Source organism: Amphiprion ocellaris, chromosome 8, assembly GCF_022539595.1.
Source record: "Amphiprion ocellaris isolate individual 3 ecotype Okinawa chromosome 8, ASM2253959v1, whole genome shotgun sequence".
NCBI classification, from domain to species: Eukaryota; Metazoa; Chordata; class Actinopteri; family Pomacentridae; genus Amphiprion; species Amphiprion ocellaris.
Genome location: NC_072773.1, coordinates 4,505,726 through 4,527,672, shown reverse-complemented (window position 1 = coordinate 4,527,672; position 21,947 = coordinate 4,505,726). Strand labels below are relative to the sequence as shown.

At 36.9% G+C, this 21,947-nt stretch overlaps 1 protein-coding gene across 1 annotated transcript in view; it reads right to left on the bottom strand.

Moving 5' to 3' along the window:
* Positions 1–828: 828 nt before the first annotated feature.
* The window catches only part of LOC111571385 (scavenger receptor cysteine-rich type 1 protein M130), a 41,140-nt gene continuing 20,021 nt past the window's right edge, over positions 829–21,947 (bottom strand). Inside the window, 12 exon segments of the mRNA XM_055013265.1 lie at positions 829–3,325; positions 5,186–5,329; positions 7,099–7,200; positions 7,548–7,688; positions 9,634–9,739; positions 9,971–10,149; positions 10,244–10,519; positions 12,566–12,856; positions 16,441–16,743; positions 17,751–18,050; positions 19,678–19,980; positions 20,961–21,272. Of these exon segments, the coding sequence (XP_054869240.1) occupies positions 3,150–3,325; positions 5,186–5,329; positions 7,099–7,200; positions 7,548–7,688; positions 9,634–9,739; positions 9,971–10,149; positions 10,244–10,519; positions 12,566–12,856; positions 16,441–16,743; positions 17,751–18,050; positions 19,678–19,980; positions 20,961–21,272 (2,633 nt within the window). The 3' untranslated portion in view covers positions 829–3,149.

Here is a 21,947-nt window from a genome sequence, read left to right as displayed (position 1 = left end):
TATTTGCTAATGTAAAGGGCAGTAACTTAGGCCCCGCCCACAGGCAGCCAAACACCAGATTGAGGACCCAAAAAAGACCCACAAAATGGCCACCGTTCATTGAATCTGCTTCAGACTTTACACTGCTCTTCCTTGCATCCCTGTTCTTACACGGGCCAAGTTTGAAGCAGATCGGATGTACAGCTTCTGAGATAAACAAAGTACAGACACACACACACTCAAATTCCTTGAATCTGTTGTCACACAGCTTACAACCTACCTGTATATAATATATATAAATTTACATGTGTAGAAAATAGTTTTGAGCTCCTGCGCTCATATGAATTCTGGAAAAAAAAATTAAAAATGCTGTTCACACAACAATTTCATCATTTTTTCTGCTGCTTCATTGTCTCTGCTGTTGCAAATCTACAAATTATTTTTAATCAGACTAATTCTGCCAGAACATGTATGACTCCTATTAAAACATGACATAAGTATTGCACGTCATACACTGATGACGTCTGCTATCGCCGTATTTACTACATTAGCAATATTTGCTAATGTTTCCAAGGATCACAAAAACCCCAGAAAATGGCCACTGTTCATCCAATCTGCTTCAAACTTGACACTGCTCTCCCTTGGATCCCCATCCATCCACCGGCTAAGTTTACAGCAGATTGGATGTACAGCTGTTGAGAGAAGCAAAGTACGGACACACACACATACAAATTTCTTGAATCTGCTGAATATATTACCAGTCTCACAGCTTGCAACCTACCTGTATATAACACAATAAGTTTATCGCTCCAGTGCTATAAGATACCAAACCAAAAGAGTGACACGAAGCAGCAACACACACAAGCTTTACTCTGATGAAAAAGTAAGGAAAGAACACAACATGAACAGACCGTACAAAAAGTCACTATAAAACTGCATTTTTTCATCAATTCAGAGTATTTTAGCTCAACCATCTGCATTTTTTTTTTTTTTTTTTTTTTTTTTGCAGTTTGGATCTTTTTTTGATACAGTGCACAAAAAGTCAAGTAGGAAAGTCACTAGATGCAAAATAAATTTAAAATATAAGACGACAACAACAGCCAACAGAACTCATTACACTTTATGTTTTAAAGGTCCCACATTATACATATTTTCAACAAGTTAATGTAAGTCTAACATGTTTAGAATGTGCATTTCAAGTTGCAGCTCAAAATTCATCACAAGCTGCAAAACCACCTACTACATACTAGTAGTATGTACTGCATGTTACGTTTTACATTAGCAGCACTATGAAACGGTTAAATCGTATTATTTCGCATTATGCTAGAGGAGGTTTGGCTGGTTTTGAAAAGCAGAAGTAAACGATAGCACAGCTAATGTTTAGCATCCACTTTTGTGCCATTTGTTTGAAGTTTAAAAAATGTGATAATTTAAAAGAAAACTTTTTTTGCAACTAAATCAGCTTCTATCAATTCTGCAAACTGACTGTATTTTTAATACTCCACCAAGGAACGTGCCGGAGTTATGTGGCGTTGGTTTGTCTGTCTGTCTGTCTGTTTGCAACATTACTCAAAAACGGACAAACGGATTTGGATGGAATTTTCAGTGAAGGTCAGAAATGACACAAGGACCAAGTGATTAGATTTTGCCAGTGATGCAGCTTATAGTCTGGATCCATGGATTTGTTAAAGAGATTTCATTGCCAGATAGCGACATGGCGTCACTGTAACTATGACAGCAAGTGAACATTACATCATCTCCCTGCTGACGATCACATGATTGTGATCCTACTACAAATCCACCGCTATGAACTTATCATTACTTATCCATCGGAAACAATACAAGGAATGAGCAGCCTTGGCGGAGTGCTGCGCTTTGTGAGTGCTTTTCTAGTTCTTATTTTAATACAGATGCTGGTATGGTAGTAATATTTTCTCTTATTTACCAGCTCTGTATTTTTAATACTTCATGTCTCCTCTGTCTCCTCACACAGTAGCCGAGATAGACTGGTTTAATCCATGCTGAACATTTTTTATTGAATTTGTACAAGATTCATGTATTTTTGGCATTTTTTTTGCATGTTACGTGCTGCACTTTGACCAAATCAGTACGTAATACTAGTGTAGTAGGCAGTTTCGACATTTTGTAATCTGTGGAGAAAGAAAGGCAATGAGAGGATGGTGTCTTTGCTCATTTTATAAAATGTTGAAAATGTTATTTTTAACATATAGCATTTGCTAACTAATATTAGTATATGCTATATGTATAAGTTAAAAATAATGAAACACTGCATATAGTTTTTTAAAAATCTTTTAAAGAACATAATATATTTAAACCACAATTTTCATATTTCAAGAGGGTTGCTTATTCATTTTTCTTGCACAAAGTTTATCAAGAAAATCAACACTGATCCCACATTTTTATGCAAAATATGAAGCTAGTTAGCTTAGCTTAACATAGTCATGACCGTAAAGGCTAATCCAGCTAATCTTACTGTTTCCCGACATCAAATGAAACTACACCTTTTAAAATCATAATGTGATAGCATGAAGTTAAATTTACCTACACAGCCTACACAACAGATGTGATAATATAGAGTTGGATTCGTGTAGCATTTCTTTTATTTTTGGTGTCTCTGTGCTTTATGGAAGTATTTATGTTGGACAACTCGTATTTATGTATGTTTTGATGCAACTGATAAGTTACTGCAAAAATAATCATCATAGAATACTGTAGGAGAAGCTGTTTGCATCATATACATCATATAAAAGATGCTTGTTACAACAAAAGCTACAAATCAGTCACAGGCAGCAGATTTACACTAAAAAAATGAGAAAGATACAAAACTGAAATTACAAAATTTTACTTTATATTTTCTTCATCTTGAATTTAATTGCAGCCTGCCACATTTAATAAGGCACTATTGGCGAAAGTAAGACGTCACACAAAACCTATTAGAATAAACAAATCAAGTTTTATATTTATAATAATATTTCAAATGATGTTAATTCAATTTGTTTCAGCCGTTTTTGCACTGTTTGTAGGTTTATTTCTTGTTGCATTCAAAAAAAATTGTTGATAATTAGTTTTTTTTTTCCATTTTTATCCAAGTACAAGGAGGTTTTGGGATCCTGCACTTTGTCTCAGTGGGTTTTAAACCTGGCTTTGTCTCACCCATCTTGACCCGGCACCAGGTAGTCCTCGCCCCCCGGCACCGGCCCCGGAGGTGCAGCAGCAGCATCACGGTCAGCTGTGGGTTTGGGGCCGTCGTGAACTTCAGCTTTAGTGATGTCGTCAATGTCGTCGTAGTTTTCAGGCGGATCTTCCACCTCATAGGTCACTTTGTCTGGAAACAGACAGAAACGTGAAACTTCAGCTAGTTTGTGAGAATTATTTGTGTTTAACTGTGACAAATGTGTTCAAAACTCTCCAGGCTAAAGATGCCTTCTTGCATGTAGCTGCTTTCTAAGGCAGCAGCGGCAGCCATCACTGCGCCAAGGAACGTGGCGGAGTTATGTGACGATTGCCGTCTGTTTGTTTGTCTGTTAGCAACATCACTCAAAAAAAGATTTGGATGAAATTTTCAGGGAAGGTCAGAAATGACACAAGGACCAAGTGATTAGATTTTGGCAGTGATGCAGCTTAAAGTCTGAATCCACAGATTTGTTGAAGATTTTTGTATCATTGCGAGATAGCGGCACGGCGTCACTGTAACTATGACAACAAGTGAACACTACGTCAGCTGCCTGCTGATGATCACATGATTGTGATACTACTACAAATCCACCACTGAGGACTTATCAGGACTTATCCATCGGAAATGATACAAGGAACAGTTGATTAAATTGTTTCCGAGTCGCATCAATTCCTGCTGCCTGCTAAATATTTTAGTCACACAATTCAGTATCTGTACATAACGTACACATGCATAACACATGCCTGTGCTCAACACATGGTCATTTTCTTTCTGGGTACATCGATATTAGATTGCCACATTTTATAGTGCTGTGATTTCTGATCATAAGTAACTAATAAACAAATACTGCATTTAAAAAATAAAATAAAATGCTGCATTTCTGACAAAGCCATGTGGGGGAATGAACAGCCTTGGTGGAGTACTGTTCTCTCTGAGTGCTTTTCTACTTGCTAATGTTATCTAGGACCCCCCAAAATGGCCATCATTCATGCAATCTGCTTCAAACTTGACATTGCTCTTCCTCAAATCCCCAACCATACACCTGCCAAGTTTGAAGCATATTGGACATAGCTATAGTGATTAGCTATATTTGCTAATGAAAAAAAAGATGAAACTCCAGCTACTTTGTGAGAATTTGCCAAGTGTTGATATGTAGCTGTGAATAGTAACAAATATACTATCATTCAAAAGTTTGGGGTCACTTAGAAATGTCCTTATTTTTGAAAGAACAGCGTTTTTTTCAATGAAGATAACATTAAATTAACCAGAAATACAGTCTAGACATAGTTAATGTGGTAAATGACTATTCTAGCTGGAAACAGCTGATTTTTAATGGAATATCTCCATAGGGGTACAGAGGAACATTTCCAGCAACCATCACTCCTGTGTTCTAATGCTACATTGTGTTAGCTAATGCTGTTGAAAGGCTCATTGATGAAAGAAAACCCTTGTGCAGTTATGTTAGCACATGAATAAAAGTGGGAGTTTTCATGGAAAACATTGAAATTGTCTGAGTGACCCCAAACTTTTGAACAGTAGTGTATACTAGGGGCTTAACCTAAAACCCCAAAACAGACATCTAAAACCAACATTATTCATCTGATTTGCTTCAAACTCAACACTGCACTTCTTCTGACCTCCAGCAGCAAACCCACCAAGTTTGAAGTAGACCTGATGTACGGTTGTTGATATATGTGGAGAACAGACACCCAGACACACATTTCTTGAATTATAGTGAGTTATCACGGGATACTTCTTGTCATAGATGAGATATCAACCAATTTTCAATGAAAATCTTGGCAAAGAAAAAACCCACTGGTACTGTACTGGTGCATTGTGTTAGCCTATGGTGTTGAAAGGCTAATTGATGATTAGAAAACCCTTTGTGCAGTTATGTTAGAACATGAATAAAAGTGTGAGTTTTCATGGAAAACATGAAATTGTTTGGCCCAAAACTTTTGAACAGTAGTGTATGTGTTGAAAGCTTCTTAGCGTGTTGGCTAAAGACACCTTCTTGCATGTTGCTGGCTCTGGTGGTGTTGGCCGGAGGGTTCAGCGGCTGAGCTTCGATCGCCTCGTCGATGTCATCATAAGGTAAAGAGGAAGCGCTCCGTCTGTCGTCCTCTCTGAAGAACTCAGCGTCCGATCTGAATCCTGCAAAAAACCAGCAGCAACGAAACACTTTGTCCATCTGAGATAACATTTAATAAAGCATACAAAAAAATCAGCTCTGGCATAAATTGTACTTGATTTAGCATGTTTAATTTTTAATATGTTTTCAGTGGCTATGAAGACATTTCATTCAAAACTTTTCAAAGAAGTCCTTAACAATCCTTTCTGGAAAAAAATACTATTAAAATGTCCTAAAAAGTGGATTTTTCAGCTAATTTTAGGAAGACCTGAAGACCTGAGTGGTTTCTACTGACAACAAAAACTTGGTTGGAATTGAGAAAATATTAAGGGAGATATACATTTTTTACGATAAATTATAGACTGTTATTGATTTAATATCTGTTATGATTACAAGTTAGATAGATTAAACCTTTATTGATCCCGCAGTGGATCAATAAAGTTCATAAAACTTCATAAATTATGAAGTTCCAACTTTTTGTGAAAAATAAGCAATTGGTGAGGCTTTAAAGATGCTTGAAAAGTTATCCAATTTAACACCGGGGACCTGTTCTCAAAACTTCACAACTGAAAAAGTATTTGGAGTTAAAGTGGAGAATTTTGCAAGGCTCCAAGGTTAAGGTGGAAGTTTTGCAAGATTTAAAAAAACAAAAAAAAAAATCCATAGCATGAATTGGGAAACATTCTGAAATGTGTGTGAACTGGCATGGAATGACCATAGAACTAACTGCAGAGCTGTCATATACATACATACATGTTTAATATATATGTATATAGTATTAGTGAGAAAAAACTGCTTATTCACAATTACTAAGATAAAATTAGTCATTATTGTCACCTCAAATTCTCTTGTACTGCATGAAAAAAAAAGCTAGGGTGATCATTTTTCATCCACTTTGTACTGTTACTAGTCTTAGTAATAGTTAACAAATAAATGAATGAATAAATAAATAAATGTTTGACCTTGATGACAATAAAAAATAATAAATAAAATTATTCACTATGATGATCACTGTGTGGGATGAAGCAATCTTATTTCTGTATATTAAATGAAAAATATTCTCATATTTGATTAGGATTCAACATTTGTTTTAGTTGGTACTGATATTATTTCTAATACTGTGTTACTTGTAATTAAGTTTGTTTGTTTTTTCCATTTTTATTTGGGCAAAATCACCCCCAATCATCCCGCCAAGGACACCATGTGAAAGTAGAATTAATGGCAAAGCTGTGATATATGACCATACAAATATTTATATTAAACAAAAAAAATCTCTCAGTGCTGAACAGCAAGACATTTTATTAAACTGAGGTGATTATTTTTGGTCCACCTGGTGGTATTACTAATCCTAATAATATAATATAATATAATATAATATAATATAATATAATATAATATAATATAATATAATATAATATAATATAATATAATATAATATAATATAAACCACTCACTATGTAGAATTCATAGCAAAGCTGCCACATACATACATATAAGTATTTACACATTTAAACAAAATATTAGTTTAAATATTTGTTTAAGTATGTTTAAATTTATATATATATATATATATATATTTGTTTAAATGTATTTAAATATTTCATGCATAAATATATTATATATTATTATACATTTATTTATTTGTTATATGTAATTTCTTTCTCTATTATATATCTTTTTATTTGTGTGTATATATATATATATATATATATATATATATATATATATATACATGCAAAAAAATGTATAAAATAAAATAAAATAAACAATGTCTGTATGTTGTGAGACTCACTGCCGCCTCTCGCGTCTTCCATTTCATCGTCTCTGTTTACGACGTCCTCATACTCGCCGCTTTCGAACTCCATTTCTTTGCCTGGCAGCATCCTTGCTGGATCTGAACAGTATCAGACAGTTACTGGTTCATGACAACCACAATTTCGTCTTATACTACTGCAATTAAGGGCAGTACAAGAGCAAAAAAACACAACATATCCACACATTTAGAAGTGTGGCAGACTTTTTCCAGTTCTGTAGTTGCATTTGCTGTCATATTATCAGTTGTGTGCGAAAGTGATGTTTAGCAGCAGTGATCAGATTAGTTTTCAAGGTCCCATAAACCACAAAGTACCACAATAGAGTCCCATGCAGAAATGCTGCCTTCTGTTGGTGAAGAGGCTGCAGCACACCTTTGAACTGTTTGATAAGAGATTATTTTGTCATTCTGTGTTTGGTTATACTCACTCAACTTCCTGTTTCTCCTGGTAACATAGAATCGAGTCCCCACAGCGACCACTACCAACAGAACTAACAGAAAACTCACTCCCAGGATGATAGGCAGGCTGGACGGCTCGTCTTCAGTGATGATGATTGGACGTTCATAGTCTGAAATCAAACACATTCTGCGTTTAGGATTATTAAATCTCATTGTATGTGTACAGGCAATGACTCTAAGGACGTTTGAATTTGTATTCAAAATGAGAGCAGCACACCACTCATCTTATTTACCTGTTCCACATCAATCAAACCAATTAAATTCTGAATTACAGAATAATAATTAAAGCTGCAAGCATGTCGGAATGTGTGGCATGTCGAGGTGTGGCAGAAATGTCAAGGAGTTCAGACTTAGCTGACCAATGTCAAGGATTAGATCACAAAGTTTCTTGCAACAGTATGTGCAAATATAATGGCTAAACTTCCTGTTAGCAATAGGTGGTGCTATGACTATGACTACATTTTTGAGTGTGGGACTTGTGTCCAGCACATGAAGTTTGAGGCAGATTGGATCATGTGCAGCTGAGATATAAACACTTCAGCTGTCATGGCGAAACATCAAAATTCACAGCGCCGCCACCACACAGCGTTTGATGACAACTCACCATTGTCTCCATGAATCATCATCATTGTCTACATTAATGCGTAAAATATTTAATTTCCTTTTGCCAACAGGTGGCCCTATGACTGTGAATTGATATTAGCATATGGATGTAATCAGGGCAGGACTCTGGTCATACATGTAAAGTCTGAGGCAGATTAGAGCATGTAGAGGGCAACGCAACAAAGTTCAAGGAGTCGCCATGGCCGCGCCCTTTGACTTTTGCTGAACATTTTAATAACTTTTCGTCATTGAGGTTTGTTGTATACACTGGACCGATCTGAGATCTCGTGGAGTTACCCCCTATCAGGAGTTAACCCCTGAAAATGAGCAAAAATAACAAAAATTCAGCAGTTAAGCCAAAATGGTGAATTTCCTGTTGGATTGAGGGTAAGATGAGCTACATATGTCAACCATATTGCATTAATGCAGGTGAAACGTCCTGTGGGGGTTATTTGTTAAAAATGCTACAGGGGCCGTGATGGCATATGCAGTCCCGAGAAGCATACACTTTCTTTCATTTAGCCGACTGTGATGTGTGTGCCAATTTTAGGTAGTTTTTGAGCATTCCTAAGATGTCAAAAACTATTCCCTGTTTCATGGAGAAAATGCATCTCCACGGCAGCGGTATTGTATGAAAACTCAAATGCTTTACACTGTAAAGTTATGAAGGTGCTATGACTTAGCTGACCAATTTCAAGGATTATATCACAACGTTTGTAGCAATGGTAAGTGCACATGTACTGCCTATAACTTCCAGTTGCCAACAGGTAGCTCTATGACTGTAAATTGATGTGATCAAGGAGGTCTCTGATCACCAAATGGTTTTACCAGATGTGGTAGATGAAATGTCCTGCCCATAGTAGATGTTACAAATGTAGCAGGGGGCGCTCTGACTATGAATGAATTGGCATATGGATGTGATCAGGACAGGTCTCTGATCATACATGTGAAGTTTTAGGCAGATTGGAGCATGTAGAGGGGAGTTAGACAGCACTTCCTGTTTCATGGCAAAGCATCAAAGTTCAGGGAGCTGCCATGGCCATTCCCTTAGACTTTTGCAAAACATTTTGATAACTTTTCATCACTGAGGCCTGTTATATAAACTAGCCAAATTTGAGGTCTCTTGGAGTTACACACTATGAGGAATTAGCCCCTGAAAATGAGCAAAAACAACAAAATATCTCACAGTAAAAGCCGTCCTGTTGGGTTTAGGACATGCCTACCACATTTGGTCGATGTAGATGAAACATCCTGCCCTTTAGTAAAGTAGCAGGGGGCGCTATGGAGCCATTTTCCCCATAAAACATCAAAGTATTCGCCAGTTTTGATGTTTATGCAAATTTTTGTGAGTTTTTGTGCATGTTTAGGCCCTAAAAATGTATTTCTTTTGCGGTGAAAAATAATTCCCAGCATTCCAACAGGGTCCTACGGGTAAGTGAATATTTAGGTTACCTTGACAGTAGATCTCTGCAGGAACTCTTTTGCAGGTTTTTTTCTTGACGCAGTGTTTGATATCCAGATGATTGTCAGTGCACTCCAGACTCATCTCCAGTTCTTTCTTGAATCAAATTTAGACGTTAGTAGTTGTTTTTAATGCAACACATGACACAACAAATATTTCTGACAGTGAAAAATGGCACACGAATGAAGCACAAAGGCTGCAAGTATTGGAGTTAATCTGAAACTGGAACATTTTTCCTTTGTTTTCCAAGTCCAACATGCTAAAGCACAAAGCACAGTCCACTTGTGATCAGAATCATACGAGGGATAGGTGTATTTACAGACTTACCTCCTCGGTATTTCTTGAGTTGAAACTACTGTTGTAATTTCCACAGTTCATCTTCTGGCACAGCTGATGCTTCATAGCTATTGTGAGATCCTTCTGGATGCACACTTCCTTCCATTTGTCTCGATAACTGACTTGAATATTACCTCCACATTTTTCTGTGGTACTGAACTTGATACTACCTGTACAAAAAAAAAAAAAAAAACATAAAGGATTGGGATATGTTGGGAAATCTTTCTGACAAATGTGAAGCTAAAGTGTGACAACTGGACTCACCAACGCAGACGATTTCCACCAGACTTGCACTATTGCAACTCCCCCGGACTCGCCTGCACTGGCCAAGCTTGAAATGGTATTCATCACAGTGGATGTGGTGGTACATCCCTTCAGGCCTCGGCTTTCCTTTTTCTGTAAAATCCATCGCATTGCTGCAGCTGAGTTCCTGGCAAACCCTGTTGGAATAGTCCGGCTTCCACTGACTGTTGCAAACCTGGGTGTTATTTATCCTCAACTCGCCGTGACACTCCTGCGAAAGGGTGACCTGGGCCTCGTCTGGAAAGTGAATGTGATAAATAAAATTTTTTCGTTTTCTGTGCACCATGAGCGTTAAATGTGGGACATCTAGGATGTACTTTGATATTTTTAAACAATACTGAACACAGACAAACAGTGAAAGTGGAGTTTTATGAAATGTGGAAGAGACAGTTTGACGACTGTGATTCTTGTCATGTCACATCACGCAAGTGAAGTCAAGTCAACTTAAGTCAACTGAACTCAACCTAAATCAATTCAAGGCAATTAAGGTCAACTCAACTCAAGTCAACTCAAGTCAAGTCAACGTAAGGCAACTTTTCTCAACTCAAGTCAACTCAACTCAAGCCAAGTCAAGTCATGTCACATCAAGTAAAGTCAACTCGAGTCACCTTGAGTCAACTGAACTGAAGCAAAATCAACTCAAAGCAAGTAAAGTCAACTTGACTCAAGTCAGCTCAAGTCAAGTCAACTCAAGGGAATTTTTGTCAGCTTAAGTCAACTCAAGCCAAGTCATGTCACATCAAGTCAAGTCAAGTCAAGTCAACTCGAGTCAACTGAACTCAACCAAAATCAACTCAAAGGAAGTAAGGTCAGCTTGCCTCAAATCCACTCAAGTCAACTTACCTCAGCTCAAGTCAACTCAAGCCAAGTCAAGTCACGTGACATCAAATCATATCAAGTAAACTTGAGTCAACTTAAGTCAACTGATTTCAACCAAAATCAGCTCAAGGCAAGTAAGGTCAATTCAACTCGAGTCAACTCAACTCAAAGCATGTCAGCTTAAATCAGCTCAAGCCAAGTCAAGTCAACTCATGTCAAGTCACATGACATCAAATCAAATGAATTTGAGTCAACTGAACTCAACCAAAGTTTCTCAAGGCAAGTCAAATCAACTCAGCTCAAGTCAACTCAACTCAAGTAGCGCCAACTCAAGTCAAGTCAACTCAAGTCAACTTAACTCAACTCGACTCGACTCAAGCAACATCAAGTCAAGTCAACTCAACTCCAGATAACCCAACTTCTCTCAATTCAATTAAATTCAAATCAAGTCAATTAAGACAAGTCTGGAGAGGATAATAGTAACTTTAACAGCACAAGAATAGTATATGCATAACTAAAAAATAAGTATGTATGTATTGTTTGTGCTGCACTATTTCTTACTCAGAAACATTGACTTCCAGGACAAAACTCCAGAGAACACGCCAACCAGCTCATTACCAGCAAACCACTTTTTAACACTTCATTTGTGCTTTTTTGTGCAGGAAATTTGACCTAATTTGTGTTTTTTTTTTTTACCCTTGCCTTTTCCCACTTCTTGTGTCTATTCCCATCTTTATGCAAAGCTAACTGCTTGCAAGCTTCATATTTATCTCATCTATAGCCTCCTATTATACTAGATTACATCCAAAAAACATATTAGGATAATGTGAGATGTACTGATCACACTAATATATTGCTTACCAAAACAAATGCTATTGTTAAATTTAAAAGTGCGCGAAGCAAACAAGAAGTTCGTCCCTGACAGCCATTCAGAAGCAACATCGTAATCTATGAATGAGGAGGAAATTAGAATTTTAAAAAGCGGTTTGCTCAAAGCTCCATGAAGAGTTGATGTTTATCAGTTTGTGGGGTAAAATTATGGATCTCAAAATGAGCATGACTAAAAACCTATTGACTGCTTGAAAAATCTAATAATGCAGAACAGTAAAGATGTTCATGGGGTTTCTAAAGCGGTATATAAGTATAAGGTTGGATGCAAACAGGAAGTAGTACAAGATGAGACATTGGTTGGAGCTAATAATGTCATCCTTCTTGTTTTCATAGGTTTTGGATTTGGTTTTTCATCCTGGGCATTTTACTTCATTTTGTGCCTTTATGATACTGTGGCACGTCTGAATTAAATCAGACAAATAAATTAATATATAAGTTGTATTATTTCTGAGAGTAAAAATGCCAGATCCTTCCTTTAATCAGTCAAATTGATGTGAAGTACCCTAGATGATGCCTTTACTGACAGTTTCCAATGCAAACGCAAAGATTCTAGATGGTGGTTTGATGTCTTACTTTGACATTCGATGAACAGCTTCTTCTCCGACGGCGGGACTTTCTTCTCACATTCCCAGATGCTTTGCGGTTTACCTGCACAGCTAAAGCTTCCGTTGAAGAAAGAATCAGTTGGCCAGGGCACTTTTTCCTCTAATTGAATGGGGCTGCCGCACGTCATATCTTGGCAAAGCCTCTGACCTTCGCTTTTCGTCCAGCCTTCACTGGAAACAGCGCTCACTTTCCCCGCCGAGTAAATGACCACCTCTCCTTTGCAGGGTTCATCGTGTTCTAGAACCATTGTCTTCCATCCTAAGACAGGAACACAGAACATACTCAGGAACCTGCAGGAAACTCAAGCCTCAAGTTGAACTCTTTATTTTTACTATTACTACTATTGTTAAGATTAAACAACCAATATAAAAAACATATGTACATCAGAGAACTTTAGAATTGTATTATTATTGTTGTGTTCAGCATTAGACAGAGCCAGACTAGCTGTTTTGAGCTAATTCCAGTCTTTATGATAATGGTACATGTCCACAGGACCAGTGAGTTTCTCCCATCACATTCATTCTCTATGTGAAACGCACCACATTGCATGCTGGTTGCGTTGTGGTGCGTCGTCCCAGAGTAACTTTAGGCTCATTTGCATAAAATAGCTTGACTTCTACTTTATGCAAATTCAGTGTGGGGAACGGAGCTCCGACGCCCCGTGAAACTTTTGTAAAATGTCTAAAGAAGCCATCGTTGAACTAAAACGAGAACAGATTCAGCAGCTTATTTCTCACCTCTCATGCTTTCAGAAATACTTTTTGCGGAACTGTTCTTGTAATAAAAGAGAAAGTTTGCGACCGAGCTGCCATATTAGTCCGACGTTTCTACCAGACTGAAGGTCTGAAGGACTGTCATGTGACCTACTAGTGGCCCACTAGCGCACACCCACCAAGATGGTGATCTTCAGATGCGGTGCACTTCCATGTGAGAAAAAAACGTCCCTGTGGACATGTACCATAAGCTAAGCTATCTTAACCCATCAGGTACGTGTTCACAGGATCTGTCAATTTCTTACATCCCATTCATTGTCAAGTAGTTTGACTTCTGCGTAGTGCAAATTCAGTGCGGGAAGCAGAGGTCCAACGCCTTGCAAAACTTTTGTATAATGTTTATAGGTATGTGTCCACAGGGACGTTTTTTCTCACATGGAAACACACCGAAGCGTTGGACCAACATGGCGGTTTGATGACAAACTTTGTCTTTTATTACAATAACAGTTCAGCAAAAAGTATTTCTGAAAGCATTTGAGGTGAGAACTAAGCTGCTCAACCTGTCATTCTAGTTCAACGACGGCTACTTGAGACATTTTACAAAAGTTTCGTGAGGTGTTGGATCTCTGCTTCCCCCACTGAATTTGCATAAATTAGAAGTCAAGTCAGCTTTATGCAAATGAGCTCCAGGACGACATGCTGCAGCGTAGCTTGAAACACACAGCAACACAACCAGCATGCAACGTGGTGCATTTCACATAGACAATGAATGGGATGTAAGAAATTGATGGGTCCCGTGGAGCTGTTTTGACATTTGACAGAAGTAGAAGTACCCTTAACGTCATTCTTTTAGCCTGAAATCTGACATTTCCTTAAATGACCCAAAATACACAAAAAATATAAACAAACATTTCAGATGCTGCGAATTTTGGATTTTAGATCTCCTACTGATTCCAGCCCTCTAAAGAAGAGGGTTAGTTTCTTACCACTGCTTTGAACGCAGAGACTAGTTTATAAAAAGCATTTCATTTTTTCATGTTTTATGTTCAAAGTGCTTAATGTTGAATTGATCATGATAATTATGATTTCTTATGATATAGTGGCAAGGACAGTGTTTAATGGTTGCACTGGTTAAACATGAATTCCAACAGTTCCAAAATGCTCGTGCCATTTTCAAATTTAATAAAATATATTAACATCGTTATGGCTTTTATGTTTTTATGTAAAACAGGACATGATACTGTGCATTAGTAGATGTTTTTCTGAAAAAATTAGTTTTGTAACAGTTAAAAAAAAAAATCTCCCTAAGGATTGATCATACATTTCTTAATGTGACATAGGCTGTTTAGATATATTAAATAGATCTGGAGTTTAAAAGTTGGTATAGATGCAAACTAGAAGGGAATTCTTGGTCCGGGTCAAAATTGTTGATAAAAATTGGTATAAAAGTTGGTGTAGATGTGAACTAGCTGGTATAAAAGTTGGTATAGATGTGGACTAGTTGGCATAAAAGTTGGTATAGATGTGGACTAGTTGGCATAAAAGTTGGTATAGATGTGGACTAGTTGGTATAAAAGTTGGTATAGATGTGGACTAGTTGGTATAAAAGTTGGTATAGATGTGGACTAGTTGGTATAAAAGTTGGTATAGATGTGGACTAGATGGTATAAAAGTTGGTATAGATGTGGACTAGTTGGTATAAAAGTTGGTATAGCTGTGGACTAGTTGGTATAAAAGTTGGTATAGATGTGGACTAGTTGGTATAAAAGTTGGTATAGATGTGGACTAGTTGGTATAAAAGTTGGTATAGATGTGGACTAGTTGGTATAAAAGTTGGTATAGCTGTGGACTAGTTGGTATAAAAGTTGGTATAGATGTGGACTAGTTGGTATAAAAGTTGGTATAGATGTGGACTAGTTGGTATAAAAGTTGGTATAGATGTGGACTAGTTGGTATAAAAGTTGGTATAGATGTGGACTAGTTGGTATAAAAGTTGGTATAGATGTGGACTAGATGGTATAAAAGTTGGTATAGATGTGGACTAGTTGGTATAAAAGTTGGTATAGATGTGGACTAGTTGGTATAAAAGTTGGTATAGATGTGGACTAGTTGGTATAAAAGTTGGTATAGATGTGGAATAGTTGGTATAAAAGTTGGTATAGATGTGGACTAGTTGGTATAAAAGTTGGTATAGATGTGGACTAGTTGGTATAAAAGTTGGTATAGATGTGGACTAGTTGGCATAAAAGTTGGTGTAGACATGAACTAGTTGGTATAAAAGTTGGTACAGACATTGACTAGTTGGTATAAAAGTTGGTATAGATGTGGACTAGTTGGTATAAAAGTTGGTATAGATGTGGACTAGTTGGTATAAAAGTTGGTATAGATGTGGACTAGTTGGTATAAAAGTTGGTATAGATGTGGACTAGATGGTATAAAAGTTGGTGTAGATGTGGACTAGTTGGTATAAAAGTTGGTATATATGTGGACTAGTTGGTATAAAAGTTGGTATAGATGTGGACTAGTTGGTATAAAATTTGGTATATATGTGGACTAGTTGGTATAAAAGTTGGTATAGATGTGGACTAGATGGTATAAAAGTTGGTGTAGATGTGGACTAGTTGGTATAAAAGTTGGTATATATGTGGACTAGTTGGTATAAAAGTTGGTATAGATGTGGACTAGTTGGTATAAAAGTTGGTATAGATGTGGACTAGTTGGTATAAAAGTTGGTATAGATGTGGACTAGTTGGTATAAAAGTTGGTATAGATGTGGACTAGTTGGTATAAAAGTTGGTATAGATGTGGACTAGTTGGTATAAAAGTTGGTATAGATGTGGACTAGTTGGTATAAACGTTGGTATAGATGTGGACTAGTTGGTATAAAAGTTGGTATAGATGTGGACTAGTTGGTATAAAAGTTGGTGTAGATGTGGACTAGATGGTATAAACGTTGGTATAGATGTGGACTAGTTGGTATAAAAGTTGGTATAGACACGGACTAGAAGGGAATTCTTACAAACTACTTATAGGAAAATCTCAGATATGCAAGAAGAAAAAAACATTTTTCTTGTGTAATAATGTAATTTCCAACCATCATAAGTGATTAGAGTTAAACTATTCCATTACCGGAGCATTTGAGAACTCCAAGAGTACAACTTCGAGTTTCAGAAGTGACGTTACACTCTTTTAGTGAAGTGGCATTGGTAGAACACTGGATCTGTGTAATGACTTGTCTGGACGCTGGTGTCGGTCCAAAGTCAAGACTGTTCTCAATGGCTTGACCGCAATTCAACGTCCGGCAGATGGTGTTTCGGGTATCGACGTCACTCAGGGCTTCCGTGCACACCGGCAACCAGCTCTCCTCGTATAACAGCTCCAGGCTTCCAGAGCAGCTGTCCCTGGAGACGCTGAATGTGGGCTCAATGCTGCCTGCAATGAAACCAGGAAACCGCCAGCTGTTGCTTTGGTTCATAAAAGAAATAGGATCGGCTTTGTGCAAAAATAAATAAGTTTGAAGAAAGTCAGTTTGAGCAAAAAACTGGATTTAATTGTGTTATTTTTGAGAAACAATTTAATGTTTTTGTTTAAACATTTACATCATGGAGAATTTCACTGCAGAAGTGAAATTATTGGAAAATAAACCGTGGTGGAAAAAAATTTGTTGAGTTGGTTTTGTTAACCACATGAATAAACCAATAAACTGACCAATATAGATGGAAATATAATGGGGAACTTGTTAAAAAAAACTTTAAATTTAGATCATGCAATTTTCCAAATACGTTGTGGTGGAAAATGATTTGTTGAGTACTTTATTTTTCCCATTTTTTGACAGGTTTCCAAGAATTTAGTTAAATACTGTAAATTATGTGTTGGAAAATAAAATATTGTGTTGTTTTTGTGTTGGTGGTGAGTTAACAACACAAAGAAGCTGATAAACTGACCAGTATCAATTGAAATAGAATGGGGAATTTGTTTTATTCATTTATTTTCTAATTTTTTAACATTTCGATCATGGAATTTTTTCACTGCAGAAGTGTATTTTCTCCAGAGTTAAGTTCAATATGCTCTGCTGGAAAACAATTTTTTGGATTTTTTATCTTTATTTTTTATGAATGGCAATAGAATGGAGGAGATGTTGATTTTTTATTTTTTTTTAATGAATTTAGGTCATTGAGAATTTCACTGCAGAGGTGTATTGTATCCCAGAATAAATAGAAAACGATTTGTTGAGTTGTTGTTTTTCTCCAGTTTTGGCAGGTTTTTTTTTTTTTTTGTGGTCACGAATAATCCAGTAAACTAACAGATAAAACAGGAAATGTTTGAAACTGAATTTTAGACACGCATCTTGAAAGCTTCTCAGGCTGAGCTAAAGGATGATAAAGATTTTTAGTGCTTTTTTTGGGGAATACATGAAAATGTGAAAAACAAAGCATCACCTGAGCACACCACAGAGGCTGGTTTTTGGCATGTGCGATCGTTGTCCTGCTTCATGATGAAGTTGTACTGGCTCAGGTTCGCCGTCGGCTGCATGGCGTGCAAACTCAAGACCATAATTTCAGCTTGTCTCGGGGAGAGACTGAGGGATTTTAGGACGTTATTCTCACAGCCTTGCTCTTCACACAGCATTCTAGAGTTGTCCTCTGTCCAGGTGTCTGCACAAATACCTCCAGACTTCCCTTCCATGGAGATCTCGACGTTTCCCCAGCAGCGTTTGGTCAGCTTCAGGTGGATTTCCCCTGAGAAAGTTGTTTGGAGACGAGCATGAGCAGATTATTTCACGAGAAGATTTATGACGAAACTTTCAACATCCCGATGCTGCTTTTGCTGGTTAATATGTCCTCCTATACATATGGTATAATTTTATTTTTAAAAGCCAGCATGTTTCAGTAACCCTGATCAGCAGCTTTAAACATCTTTGAGCTTTTACTCTGAAAGTGCATCAATCAGCCAATCAGCTGTGAGTCACCAGTTGGTTGCGGTGAGCAGAGCAGGCAGACTAAGGATTAGACCCTCGAAAAAACAGTCACAGCTGAAAAACTACAAGTCGATTCGAAAAAATTCTTTCACCATGTGAAGCAGAATCTTGTTGCAAACATTCTGATGTATTTCATGTCCGTTGTGTGTTTTCTACAGATTTAGTGGCAGGTTAGAGAGACTCAGCGTTTCAGATTTTAGAGGTCAGATATAATGGGAGTCAGTGAGAGTTTTGGTTGACACACTCTGAGCTCTGGGGTGATTCATAAAAAAACTATAAATCCTACAGAAATGAGACTCACACTGGGTGAAAGACAACAAAAATACCTACATTTATATGTATAAATTGTTCATATCAAGGAGAAACTGAGAAGGCGATGACGATAACTGCAGTTTTTTTCCAAAAATTGATTTGGTCAAGATTTGGAGTGACACTTGAATAAAAATAAAAAACCCTAAAAGATACCACAACACAGATTTAAATGGATCACATTTAAAGCCTTGTGACATGTTTAAATGTGGAATGAAGTTTCTACTGTAAAATCTGCCAGAGCTACAGCGTTCCAAAGATGGCTGGTTTAGGCGGTTGTCCAGCCGACTTTCCATTCATTTCAATGGAGATTTTTAACGCTGTTTTTTTTTTTTATACGAAGTTCGTAGAAACTGTACGACGAATCACTACCAAAACTGAAAAACGACAACCTAAACTGGAAAAATAGTAACAAAAAGACACTAAATGCCTCTTAATGTATGAAAACACACACAAAAATCTAAACAATAACAATGAGACACAAAACGACCAATAAAATGACCAAAACAACTGTTGAAAAATAGTAAAACAGCAACACAGAGGTGTAAAAAAGACTGTAGTGAGATGCAAAATGACCACAAAGAGCCAAAAGCAACCAAAAAGGCACACAAAGCAACTGGAAAAAATAGTAAAACAGTTGAAAAACAATGTAAAATGACCACGAAGAGCCAAAAAGCAACTGAAAGGACACTCAAAATATTGTTAAACAGTTGAAAAATTATCAAAAATGACCACAAAGAACCAACAAACAATCACAATGACACACAAAAAATAGTAAAACAGTTGAAAAATTATGTAAAATGACCACAACGAGCCAAAAAAGCAACCAAAAGCACGTACAAAACAACTGGAGAAAATAGGAAAACAGTTTAAAAATTATGTAAAATGACCACAAAAAGACTCAAAACGACCACATGAATAGCAAAGCGTGAGATTGAATGCACTGAAGCGCATCTAACCAAAGCATTTCTTTACAGTAGAAGCCATTAAAGGTCAGATATTTCATTTGTGCAGCTTAAAATGCATCACATCTCCTAACTGTGATGTAAAAATGGATGACTTCAGGGTTCATTCATTACCTGAACATGTCACGGAGGCGATTGATGCGTTTTGATTGACGTCTGATGGGATTGTCGTGTTAGCACATTCAAACAATGATGTTTCATTGCGTGAGCAGTTGTAAGACAGAGACCAGACCTCCATCTCATCAGCTCTGGATGTGGAGTTAGTGTTAGGGACAGCATTCCCACAATGCATCTGCTGACACACTGTGTTTGCAACATCTTGGTTCCAATCCACATCGGAAAGCCAGAAGGTTTTACTGCCATTTTTTATTCCCACCTCGCCGGAGCAGCTCCCGCTCAGAAATAGCGCCTTATGATCTGAAAACGAAGCAGCAAGGCTTTGGATTTATCTTGGTTTTCAAGCATCCCGGGACTGACTAAATCAGAGAAAATGTGAAAAAGTGTGAGATGATGATGGTCTGCTTGACTATTAATACAAACTCCACAAACCTCAAACAGTGATGTGAATTTACTTGAGTAATTACATTTTTATGGATTAAAACCTTTTAAATACCACTGGAAAATGATTATTTTGTGTTAGAATGTAAAAACAGGGAGATCTTAGTGCATTTTTTTTGAATCTGAACAACATTAGACCAGGTCCAGATCAAAAACCAGTGATCTTAGGTGGATCAGATCTGGAATAGATTGTTGTACAAAGGCTAAAGACTCTTTAAAACATAATTTTTGATTTGGAAAACCATTCATTTTTGTGTCACAATGTAAAAACATGGAGATTTTATTGAGATTTATATAATCTAGACCACTTTAGACCAGGTTCAGATCAAAAACCAGTGACCTTAAGTGGATCAAATCTCTAATAGATTGTCATCAAAGGCTAAAGACTCTTTAAAACATCATTTTTACCATGGAAAACCATTATTTTATGTATCAAAATGCAAAAAATAAATACAAATTTTAGTTCGTTTTTTTGCATCTAGACCATATTAAACCAGGTCCAGATCAAACACCAATGAGCTTAGGTGGGTCAGTTCTGTAATAGATTGTTGTTCAAAGGCTAAATCTAGAATAACTCATATTTTTGTACCAGAACAGTTTTTACTGGTACAATCCATAGAGGCCCCATCCAGGAACCCAGTGGACCTAAGGGATCCACCGCTGATGTCCCAGGACCAGACATAACAGGACACCCATAGAAGTCCCACATTTACGCAACAGTGATCAGAGCTGTTTTGGCAACTGTTTATCTAGCGCTTGATTGAGGTTCTTTTTAGCGTGTCCATACATACATCTCTGCTGTAGGCGTAGGAATGACACTTAGCATAGCAGAAACTCACCCTCACAGGTTATTCCCACCGCAGACTGGCCATTATTGCCTGAGTCGGTTATGATGCACGCAGTGATCTTCTGTTTCTTGCTAATGTCTGATTTGCAGTCTACGGTCAGGAAACTACCAGAACCTTGACTGTACTTTACAGAGTTTTCAGGAACTACTCCCATCCCGCACTTCAGCTGTTTGCAGATGATGTTGGAGTGTTGGTTCGTCCAGGCTTGATTCTGGAGGACTCGTTTCCACTGACCCTCATGTTTGACCTCCAACCTCCCAGCACATCTTCCACCGCCGTCCGCCAGCCTCACCTTCAGACTCGCTGAAAATCGAAAGGGTCGTCAAACACGAGACACAGTCGGAACAAAGTGTAAAAATGACACTCAAAAAAATACATGTGCAAAAGAACATGCGAATTGTCCTGTTTGATGAATTAAGATGTAAAAATTGCTGGCATTTACAAGAATATCATTTATAGCGGCATTTAAAAACACATTTTACAAAGTGCTTTACAGACGCAAGAACAAAGAAAAGAAGGAAACTGGTCAAAAAATCAAACGCGTTAAAAGATTTTCAAAATGAACCCATACGACAACACCAGATAAAATAATCAAATGCAACATCTAAGTAAGAAAATAGAGGATAAAACTATAAACACATCAATAAGAATAATAATAAAGAGTAGTAACTGTAAATAAATAAAATAAATATGTCAATAAGTAAATTAAAGAGACGGTAAGAGACAATAAAATGAAGAAAAATATGAATAAAATAGAAAAATTCAACTAGATGATAAAAGTAGATGATGAAAATAGACAAATACATCATGATGAAATATGTATATAAGTAAATAAGTGAAAGGTAAATAATAAAAATTAAAAAATAATAATTTGATGTGAAAATAGACAATAATAATAATAATAATAATAATGAAGGAAAACATAAAAAATAAATGAAAGTGAAAAATTGCTGGTATTTACAATAAAAAAGAGTATTG